At 28.8% G+C, this 12,173-nt stretch overlaps 1 protein-coding gene across 4 annotated transcripts; it reads left to right on the top strand.

The window, feature by feature from the left end:
• LOC109356647 lies at positions 10,752-11,620 on the top strand. 4 transcript variants are annotated; one of them, XR_002108768.1, is made up of 4 exons: positions 10,755-11,007; positions 11,183-11,309; positions 11,360-11,425; positions 11,461-11,620. XR_002108768.1 is itself a non-coding variant. In XM_019600102.1 (3 exons), coding segments are annotated over exons 1-3 (222 nt in total). In that variant the 5' UTR covers positions 10,752-10,907; the 3' UTR covers positions 11,347-11,620. The 4 variants fall into 4 exon arrangements, 3 of the variants coding, with proteins under 3 accessions (XP_019455647.1, XP_019455633.1, XP_019455623.1); XM_019600102.1 differs by having other exon boundaries at positions 10,752-11,007; positions 11,183-11,302; positions 11,345-11,620; XM_019600088.1 differs by having other exon boundaries at positions 11,360-11,620.

The raw sequence follows: 12,173 nt of genomic DNA, 5'->3' as shown, positions 1-12,173 counted from the left end.
GACGAAAAATGAGTGATTCAAATCGAGTTACACTTTTTAATTTAAAATTTAATCTCAACCATTGATTATATAGTGTGACACATGTTTACATACATTTGAGACAAATAGGCATTGGACTCAGGATTCACACTCCCAACATGACAAATACACTATAGCCATTGTAAAATAGGATTACATTTGCTCTCTCACAAAGTGTGTCACTTCATATATTATTGTTTGTGATTGGTTAAAAAAATATATTTAAATTAAAATTTTAATAGTTAATTATTTTTCTGACCAATCATAAGCAATTGCACATTGAGTGATACACTTTTATGAATAACAGATTTCCACCCTTGTCAAATTGGGATTCAGTCTTTTTTTATTATTACTAAAATGCTTGAAAATAATGTTGTTATTACTCTCATCACAATCACCAACATCATTAAAATTTGTTTTATACCCTTATAATCATTAGCATATCACCATTTTTAGAGATTTGAACCTTCAATTATAATAGAGTAAATTACACTGACACACTCTGAACTTTAGTGAAATTACACAAACAATGCCTCACTTTTTTATACTTATACAAACCCCTAATTTTTATACTTTCAATACAACGATCACTCATGTATGAGACATAAGTGTAATCTTTTAAACAAAAAATGTGATAAATACAATTAAGTTGAAGAAAACATGATATAGTATGCAAATAAGTCCAAATAATATACAAATAAATGTAGCTTTATTATTTTTGGTTTCAGAATGCATTAACAATTCTAAAGATATATTGTTTAAATTGTTCTTATACTATATCATAATGACCAAAAATATTGAAGATACATTGATTTGTATATTATTTGAACTTGTCTCCACAATATACCATTTTTTGTTTAAAAGATCACACTTATTTCTCATGCAGTGTCATCAGTGTAATGAAAGTATAAAAATTAGGGGTTTGTGTAGGTGTAAAAAACTGAGGGTGGTTTGTGTAATTTCGTTAAAACCTAGGGAGTGTCAGTGTAATTTACTCATTATAATAAAATAGTTAAAGGGAATATACAACAAAAAGAAAGGAGTTTCATAATTTCATTTATTTTTTCAATACATATATATATATATATATATATATATATATTTGTTTGAACAAAGTATATTTTCATATAGGTAGTTCTGTTCAAATTGGTTAATATAACTACAAGTCCAATTCATACAACAAAATTGGTATGTAATAACTTACATATTTGTTTGAATAAAATATATTTTTCATATAGGTAATTTTATTCAAATTGTTTAGTATAACAATGGGTGCCAAAACTCTCACATACGTTCTTAGCAATTCGAAGTAAGACATATGATTAAGTTAGGATAGCTGACTACTAATTAATCTTGATGGTTTCACTATATATGATTTCTAATAGAGGAAAAGATTATAAAGTAAATATGTCAAAAAATATCTAATGCTGAATCATGATGTGAAGAAAATGTGTAATAAAATAATACTTATATTTCTCCCGCAAAAATTTACAGTACAAATTTATTCAATTGGGATTTAATATCTACAAGGGTATATATAATAAGTATGTTAGACTAAGTTGCGATAAGCTATGTGTGATTATTCACCCACCCCTAATTTTATAAGATAAAGGAAAATTTTGTTTTAATTTAAATGTATTTTTGGTCCCATAACTTTTACTTCGTCAAAATTTCATAACAAAACTAATAGAATTTATTGATATGGCTATATTCACTTTTAACCAGATAACCTTATTCAATTTGTTTATAGACAAAAGTGAGGATCATCAACTTCACATTTCACATATAAGTACAAGTTGATAAAGTAAATAAAGCTTATTATGACTATTCTAACAAATTAATGAAATAGATGTTATATATTTGAAAACCAAATTCATCTAATATTTTCAAATAATGATTATGATGGATAAACTAAACATTGATTATGATGGAAAAGAAAATAAGCTAAACATCACACCGACACAGAACTGTGGTTCAAGGGAATGAAAATAAGTCAATTTGCTTTGATTTATAGAATCATTCAACTAAGGGTAACTTTCTTTGATTATGATGGATCTTGGAAATCTACTCTTTGCAAATCTCACTTTTTCATTGAATAGTAATTTTTATTATTTTTAATATCGTAGTCATGCATGAAGAAAAAGAAGATCGATGATGTAGAGGTTTAGTAGGTAGGACTAGGAGGGTTGCTTTTTAGATGCATTTGAACTTGTCTTATTGACCAATCCACCACCGAATTGAATTAGAGTAGAAGGTATTTTACCCTTTAAAAAAACCATTTAATTTCAGCTTAGAAAAACAATTTCAAATGTAATCAGTCAAAGGTATGGTCTATGCAAATTAAATCGTCCCTATCCTACCCTTGTATATATTAAAATGTAGCACTTTATAAATAACATTTTTTTTCTTCCAAGAGAAAGAAGGGATTCACCTACTCTAAGAATAAGTTAAAAAAACTATTCACATTAAAAAATCTAATGTTTTGAATTAGTGAGTAAATTTGAACTATTAGATTTTTCTATAATGAATGTTGAGTATGTTTTTTTTTTAACTTAGAAGTAAGTGATACCTCCCCTTCAAAAAATGTTAAGCATTAAATTATTCATTGGGAAAAGCAATATCTCAAATATTAAAGAGATAACTCTTGTTTTTGTTTTGATTTTAAAAGTACAAATGTATCCTTATAAATAAAAGGATAATATGTCATAACATTTTATTTTAGATGTTATTTTTTTATAATGAAGAGCATTCTTTGATTCACAGTTGAAGACCAATCATTTCCAGAGCATAAATATTACTATGCATAATTTTATCGGTGTGAATTCTCTTTACTTTCTTCTTTTTCTTTTATAATGGTCATCAACAAATATGTATAGTAATTGTTACTTATATTAAATATTCTATAGTTGGTTCGGTCCTGAAATGTTTTGATTAGTGTTGGATTAAGTCCTAAGCGAGTACCTTAAAAAATAATAGACGAGGGCGTGAACAATTTTTCATTGGACTATTGAATGTGTACTTGTTAAGGCCGAATTTAGTGGTGTCTTGTAGATTATATGTATGTGGAAATAAATAGTTAGGATATACATATTATATTTTATAGCCTTTCTATTCTGTCTTAATTGACTAGGTCTTGGTCCACTTTTAGGATGATATAAGAAAATAATAGGTCGATTGGCCATAACGTGAACTTTTAAGAAGAACAAGTTTATCCGATTATGTTTTTTATATATTGTCATTTATATCAAAGTATTATTCATATTTAATCATTGTTAATTCTTAAAAAGTAATGTAAATGAATTTTGATGATATATTAATTTTGCATTATGATGCATAGATATTATACTCAACTTTTAGTGACATGTTTAAAAAATTACTCCAGGATTTTAAGTTAAAATAAGGAAGATATTGGTGAAGAAAGGGCTAATATTTTCTTATTTCCATTTACAGACCCCATATAACTATAGATTTATTAAAAAAGGAAAATATTTTAGTTGATAAAAAGTGATTCATAATTTAGTGAATGTTAGTAAATCTCATGTCCTGAATTGAATATCACAATAGGTTAAATTTCATTTTTTTATAAGAGGGTTAAGTTTCATTTTTTGTAGAACAGTTTTTTATTTTGCAATATATATTCTTATAAGTTTAAAACCAATTAAATATGAGCTGAAGAATAACTTTATTGCCTAAACTCTAACAATGTATTAAAAAGGGTTTAGTATATATGTTTCATCGGTGTGTATAAAATATTATTTATTACTTTTACTGAAAAATAAATATTGATTTTATTGTATAAAATTCTTATATTATTGAAACATAAAAAAATTTCCATGCGAATAAAGAGCTAGTAATATAGAGGAATTTTATTTATTTATAGATGAAAGGAAAACGGAGCATTTAATGGGCACAACAAAGATGCAATATATGTCTACATGTGAAAGACAAAATCCAATCATCTCAAATCATTGTTATTAATTATAAGATTTATTTTCATTCATAAAACAATGACCATACCTACATTAATTATCACTGTTCAGTTGTCAATCAGATAATGCATTGCACCAGACAATTTAAATCTTCTAGCACGTTCCTTAGGGATGGTAATTGTCTCAAATTTTGTCTTCAATTATATTTTAATACAATATGACACATACTAAAGAATGTTGTGGAAAAGGAAATAATATATTAATTAAATGTCAAAATTTTATTAGAATGACCGAAGAAATACTGTAATTGACAAAAAAAAAAATTATTTAATTATTAAAATTTTAATTTAAATATGTTTTTTTCGACCAAATAATACATTTTTTGGATAATAGATATGGTATGCACCTTGTTAATTTTTTTGTTTTTTTGTAAAACATATTATAACAATATAATTTTATAATCTTAAGTCTCATTGAAAAGTCTAAATAATTGTTTCTTATTAACGAACAATAAACAAATAATAAATATTTCAAAAAAATGTAAATCAATTTATAAAAAATTACAAAAATATTTTAAGTAATATTTTATAATAATGACCACGGAGAATATTATATTCCTCCTTATGTTTACCAATGATATGAATGTAAAATTTTATAAGGGATTCCAGAATATGTGACCTATAACACTTGTTAAAAATACTTAAAATAAATTTAGTTTATTTAATACTTTGAAATATCATATTTTCATTTTCCTGTACAAAATTATTCATTTGATTTTCTAAACACCTGCCATGTGGTTAGTAGCGGATCTTGATCAAAATGTTAGGAGTAACAAAATTTAATTACAAATTGTATTATAACTAAAATTTTCAGTTATTTTCTTTTTAATATTAATCACTATGCTGTCTGCAATAAATTTATCTTCTATCTTCCTACCTAATTTTGTTTGGTTATTTTTTGTTGTTGAAAATGATATTTATGTTAATTGAACCACAGTAGTTAAGATAAGACGAATAAATTAATAAAACAATATATGATTAACGACATATTGTTGAAAGTTTTTCAAACTTGAATGACTAAGAACATCAAGAATAAAATGTTGAAATTGATATCTCAAACTAATCTTCTCTTAGTCATTAAAATCCATAACATATAATTGCTGGACAAAAATAAATATATTATCAATATTAAGTGACTTATAAACATTCTTAGGATATATATATGAGAAAAATATGTATCTATTGACAGTGTATGACTTTTATACACTATCACTACTTGATCTGCCAATGAAATTAAATTATGATTGACTTTTAAAAAAAAGTAATCCAAATGAATAGTGGATGATTGAGTGCATGTATAAAAAAATTGCACTCTCAGTGTATGAATTTTATACTATATATATATATATATTATCAATACAAACATAATCTCTTTCATCAAGTATAAAGTAATTTTGAACTCACATGAAGTCATATTATTATAAGTAATGTATACATATGTAAAATAATTAAATCTATTATGTATAATTTTTAGAATGACACACAAGTTGGACAATATTTATTTATCAAGTTTCAAATTAAATAAATATGTGAGCTTCAATTAGTATCCCATAAAAGCATCATTTGAATGTAGGTAAACGGAGTGCATGCGTTCTTACAAAAATTGTGTCACTCAATGTGTTATTTGTTAGGATTGATCATAAAAATTTATTTTATAATTTAGAAGTTTAATAATTAAGTATTTTCTGATCATTCACAACAAACAACATACACAGAGTGACACATTTTATTCAATAACAAATATGGTAAGGGGAAAATTTATGGGACAGCTCCCACTTGCCCCTATAATTCTCCGCCACTCCATGTGGTACACATTGGAAAACTCCATTTTAAAAGTATGATATGGATTTTCAATAACTTTAATATTTATGTAAAATAATATAAAAAATTTTACACGTTTAATATTTTCATACATCATTCATGTTGATTTCCTTTGTTTAATTATAAAAAAAATAGCTAATGTAAAATGAGATGAAAGTTTAAAAAACAATCATACACTAATATGTTGGGGTGAGGGATGAAAATAGGTCTGGATGAGTTCGGGTAGTGATTATTCGAACCCGTTCTATTGTTTTATTTTTGGACCCAGACTCGCTCCAAACCTGTATTAATACTCAATGAGTCTACTACTCATGGGTCATTCAGTACTTAGTAGATCTACGGATACGATAAATTCAAAAAATATTAAAAATAATTGTAGGTAACTTATGTAATTGTGTGTTTGTTTCCTACAATCTTACATGTTATTTAGGTAATCATCAAGATGGAAAATTATAAAATATATTTAAATTTTAAACACATTTTAATTGACTATTTCGACATTATGATGTCAATTTTTTGGGGTAAGAATTGTTGAATCAACAAAATATTGAATTATACATATCAATTAACAACATAACATCACTACTTAATAAATACAACATCACTCTTTAATAACATAATAATCATTTATAAATTAACAACATAACATTATGGATTAACAATATATTATATGAGAGGGATTTGTTTACACACAGTTTAAGTTACACTAGTTACACTTAATCTCAATCATTCATTTTCTTAGATCCAACGAACCAAATGGGTGAAACTTAAAAAATATTTAAGATTTCTCTTTTTCTCTCTCATCACTTATTGCACTCACTCATTTGGTTCATTGGACCTAAGAAAATGAATGTCAAATATTGAGTGTAACTTAAATTGGATGTAAACTGATCCCTATATATAATATAATAATATATATATATATATATATATATATGTGTGTGTGTGTGTGTGTGTGAAGGAATAGTAGGTTTCGGTACCCACGTGTATGGGTACCTCATTGCTCGGACCTAGACCTATCCAATAGTGAGTCATAAAATCTCACGTCTCAATTACTCGCTGGTCAAAAACACAGACCCAGACTCGACTTGCTGTGATTATTTTTCAGGTAACTACGAGTGTGGGTACAAATTGGCAACCTATGGTGAGCATGGGTCGAGTAAGACTTATACCGTATTTGATCCTAAAATTTGATCGAGATACTTTTTTAAAACCTAAACATGGCTCTAGACCCGAAGGTAGCTCGAATTCAAATGTTGTCTGAGCCAACCTTTTAATATGAACTCAAATGTTGATCGAGCCAGTCTCTGAACCTAAACTAGACTCGATTAGATATGATGTATACCCTTTTTAGATAAAATATTCTTAATATTAGTTCTTATTATAAATATGTAACTTGTCATATGAGATGATATGTGCATATATATTGTTAATCAACTGTATAAGATGAAAAATTAGAGAACTAATAATACTTTCGAAAAAGAGATGTCATTACTTTGTACACACATACAAACATGACGATTAAGTGACTATGTGTTAAAACATGACTTTCCATACTTGAAAAGAAAGAACTCAAGATACGAACAAGAAGAACAAAGATTCAAGTTCCATAGAAAAAGTGAATTGACACTAGAGTTTGAAGAATACTTCATAATATTTTCATTATTGAATTGACTGAAAAAGTGAGTCAATATGACTTATTTATACAAGAGAAAAGAGGAAAAATAAAACTTGTAAAACAGACAAGTAACACAAACATAACTAACTAATTCCTAACTTCCTAACCAACAATCATATTCCAAAATTAACCTCTACAATATCTTTAATACTATGAGAAAATTCGGGTAGAATCATGTTTGTCCCTTACTCGATCTTAAATATTGACCGGGTCTAATTTTTCAACCCAAACTCTACCGTAGAACTCATGAATCTAATTATTTTCATATGATTGAACCAGACTGAATGATTGAGTAGGGTCGACTCATGCTCAAGTATACTAAAATACATAAGTATTGAATTTGGTGAAAAAATCATTTAACAATTTTTTTATATGGTAAGTCGTAAGAATGAGTTTCACATGCTTCAGTGTCGACAGATCCCAGTAAGTGGGTTAGTTAACCGACAATCACATTGGCGGGTAAAGTCAATAATGTAACAACTCCAAACTTTTTCTGACCCAGCATGTTTTGATACCACTATAAAAATAATACTATAACATAGTCACACTCATTGTGACATTTATTTTACTACATGTGACGCCCTTAATGATTAAAAAATTCAAGTATAATATGAGCAAAGTTTAACGCATAAAAGAATTAAATTAATGCCAAAGTGGATTTGTCACTGTCATAAGATCACATTGTTTATGTGTTTTCACAAATATAGAGCAACATTTTTTACTCCCAATTTCTGTTACTTTATGTAACTATTGTTATGTTGTTGTAACCAATGACCAGACACACTTTATGGAGATTTTCAAATCAAATTAAGCTGCATTGGGAAGCTGATAGTGTTACCTAAATGGCAATATCTTTGTCAACCCATGATTAGAATCAATGGCACCTTCACACTAGTGTTCACATTTAATGTGAAGTTCTAATACTTCAACTTATTTATGCAGGTTTTATATGAATCCTAAAACTAAAATTTCCTTAGCTACAATGTGAGAATTTTATGTCAAAGTTAGGTACTACAGTTCCAGCATGGATACCCCACAAGTATTGTTATATTTTGGTTGCATTGTGTTGATAAGTCTCCCACGTTCTCATTCCCCAGACCATGTCAGTATCACATTACATGAAGTTTAGAACACTAGACCTTGGTATATTGGCTTACTTATTTGAGTTACTGATTTCACAATATGGTGTGTTTTTATTGATAATACATGTTATAATATTTAAAAGGGTTTTGCTAACATGGCAAAACACATCTTAAATTTATAAAAAAAGTAAGTTTGTTGTGTATATAAAATCTATGTACATCAATAAAATGTGCTTCTTAATTTTATCCTTAGTTTTACCCTTTGAATGAGTAAAAATGTGTGGTTGAACAAACATATATATGCACTTGGGTACTTCATAGACACGTGCCCATTAGTCATAATCAATAAAAAAAATTAAATAACTTTAAAGTAATTATAATAAAGGCTTATAATTGTCTTTAGGCTTGGAGAAGTAGGGTCCGAACAAATGGTACCTAAAGAAGAGTCTTCTTAGATATGTCTGAGAGTGTTGGGAGAGATATTTGAAAATATTTTCTGACAATCAAATTAGTATATGAGAGATATGAGAATGCACTGTGCAAAAGTAAGAATAAGAGAATAATATCGAGATATTAGAATATAACTTCCTTATAGGGGGATTCCCCTATTTATAATGAAGAGGTGTGAGGAATATCCTCCTATAGATGTTGGCCTGGCTGACCAAATCGCCTTGTTAGACCTGCCCCAGACAAACATAGGTTGTTTTCCCCGTGTTTGATGCTCTAACAGATTCGTACTTTATGGATAGTTGATTTATAGTATGTGGTAGGTTGCATAGTGGTATTGTAAGCCTATTTTATCGTTTGACAGAAAATGTAGGATGTAGGTGGCATGCGGTTTGTGGCAGAGGTTTATGCCGTTCAGACGTCATAATAGTCCTCTGCAAGTGGCGTAAGATATGAGTGTGAGAAGTGGTCTCTGTGATGTACTGTCGCCCTTGTCTGGTCAACGATATATCTTTCCAGATTGTCTGGTTGACCGGTCAAGATCCGAGAATGTTCAGAATGGACTCAATTTGTTTGGTCCTAGGTTTAGAGTTGTAAGTCTTGTCCGGCTAGGACATGTCTTCAGCATAGTCACATGATACATAGTTCACTTTTGTACGGGTGTGAGTAAGTAGTACACGGTACGTTACATTGTCAAATACTGGTACGCTAGTCGTATATTCAACAGCTCTCTGCATAGTCGTTTCTAGTACTGCTTCTTATAGGTTTTGAATCAAACCATAGGAGAAATACCCAAGGATAAAAAAGTTTCTTGTTTGTTGTAACTCATTCATGTAAGTGAGTGTACATTATTAATTATTTTTCTTTTCTTTTACTTAAACTGCAGGTAAAATTCTAGTTCATTTCTGAAAGAGAATCAGTTCCCAAAAGAATCACAAATTAGTACGAAAAAACCCATTTACGTTTCGCTACTAAAATGAGAGAATTAAGTTTCAATGGTCTTCTGGAAGTTGATAAAATAAAAATCTTTTTAAATTATTACTCTAACGAATATTTGATTGATAATGTCTAATTGGTGATATACATTTATTGGTGGAGTTCCTCCCCTGACATAATCACAGTAACATTGTTTTACTCCAAAGTACCATAAAGGACAAGTATACATTTTAGCACATCTAATGCTATAGTTTTGACCCAGACAAATATATATAATAGTACATTACTCTAGACCCACAGAAACACCTAGAATTCCAGAAATATGTCAAGTGGTAAGATGAAAACAGAAAGGTTAGGAACAAGTGAAGATGAAACTGTGCATTGAAGGTGAAGGAAAAAGGTTATAGTTGGAAGAGCAACAAGAGGGTCCACCCTTCATTAAATTAATAGTACACACTATATTGGAAAATAAATCACGTGTAAGAAGGAAAGTGTGTCTGTGTTGAGAGAGTGTGGACTACTGAACCATGTGGTTGGGTGCATTTGGTAGGACTAGAATCTGTTATCATATATCAATGAAAACATGTCATGTTAATTAAAAAATTACATATTCATTATTTTTTTTCTGTTTTTTCTTATTATTATTGGTTTGAAACATACTTTGTGATAACATATTTGGTGACCTTTGGTTTTGTGAGATAAAGAAACTCAATAAAAAGGACTCATTTCTCTTCTATCAATAGCCTCATCTCACGGATCTTGCCTCTCTAATCTCTTTTTTTCTGTTTTTGTGTTTTTATGTTCCTCTCTTCATTTTCTGTTACCCTTTATTAATTCTCTTATAACATAGACAACCTCATAATATTATATAAGGCCCAGAGAATACATTGATTGTAAAGAGACTTAGTTGAAATTTCAAAGGGTTTAATATCAAATAATGGCCTCATGGAAGAAGACCATCACAACACCATTCAAAAAAGCTTGCACTCTCTTTAATCAGCAACCACCAAGGGATAATAGTAAGAAGACTCAAATAGGTTTGTACTATCTGCATGGCATAATCTTTCTTCTACAACACCATAAATGTTTTAAATTATGGTTGCGGCCGATGCGACAGCTCCTCCAACAAACAATATTATGCATTCATCATTATCATTGCTATTTATAAATAATAACATACTCGTATATTGATTGTATGATATGATTTTGCAGAGCAAGAGAAGCGTGTAATGGATCTGCAAGGTGAAGTCATGGCTTGTGGCTATGAAGATATTCAAGTAATGTGGTCTATGCTGGATAAGTCCAAATCCACTGACTGCAACATATCTTCATCATAACATGACCCAACTCTTTCACCTTACTTCTACCTACCCAAAAAAAATATCCCACTGAAGCAATTAGCAAGTGTTTTTGTATGCTAATGTTACAAAAAAAAATCATCATTGCATCATATTATAGCTGGGTATTGAATCTGGTATGAATCCTCATTGTAGAAAATGATAAGATATATTGGTATATAGGTGTTTGATAGGGTCTGAATCAAATCAGTGCCCCTTTTCCCTTTGAATCAAATCAGTTTGTAATTTTACCAACATCAAAAAAGGAGACTCCATGATTGACTAAAGAAAATCATGGTGAGATTTTGTTCAATGTACTCTCCATTTCCCTCTCCACATCCTCATCAACTTGTTTATTTTACACTTCTTTTGGTTGGTTCCTTAAAATATAAAGTTAGTTGAGGTGCATTCTTGGATCCTTCTTTCTGCTTTATGGAGTCCTCCTTGATCTTCTTTTTGTCTTCTTTCATATATAATGCACATAAAACTATAATGAATATGTTATATACAAAATAAGGATTGTATTCTACAAGTTCAAATAATAAGTCACATTGAAATTAAAATCATAACTACTAATGTAGCTTTATTTGTTTACTTCACTCAACACATCCGGGCAATTTGTTCAGTCTGTCTCTACTTCCTAGTCTCTACTCTATATCACTTATTTAAGAGAAATGTTGCACACTCCCCTTCACAACCTTCACTTTCCACTAATTAAATACCAAACTTATAAATATTTTAAAAAAATTGATTAATATGTTTAATATTCAATTAAATAGGTTCGTTAAAAGGAGGCATTTAAACAAGCATTACAACCAAACCATGCCAAAAAATCCTATTATTCACCCGACCTTGCAAAATAAGCC

Source organism: Lupinus angustifolius, chromosome LG01 (assembly GCF_001865875.1).
Source record: "Lupinus angustifolius cultivar Tanjil chromosome LG01, LupAngTanjil_v1.0, whole genome shotgun sequence".
In the NCBI taxonomy this organism is placed as follows: domain Eukaryota; kingdom Viridiplantae; phylum Streptophyta; class Magnoliopsida; order Fabales; family Fabaceae; genus Lupinus; species Lupinus angustifolius.
This window is presented reverse-complemented; position numbering and strand designations above follow the sequence as displayed.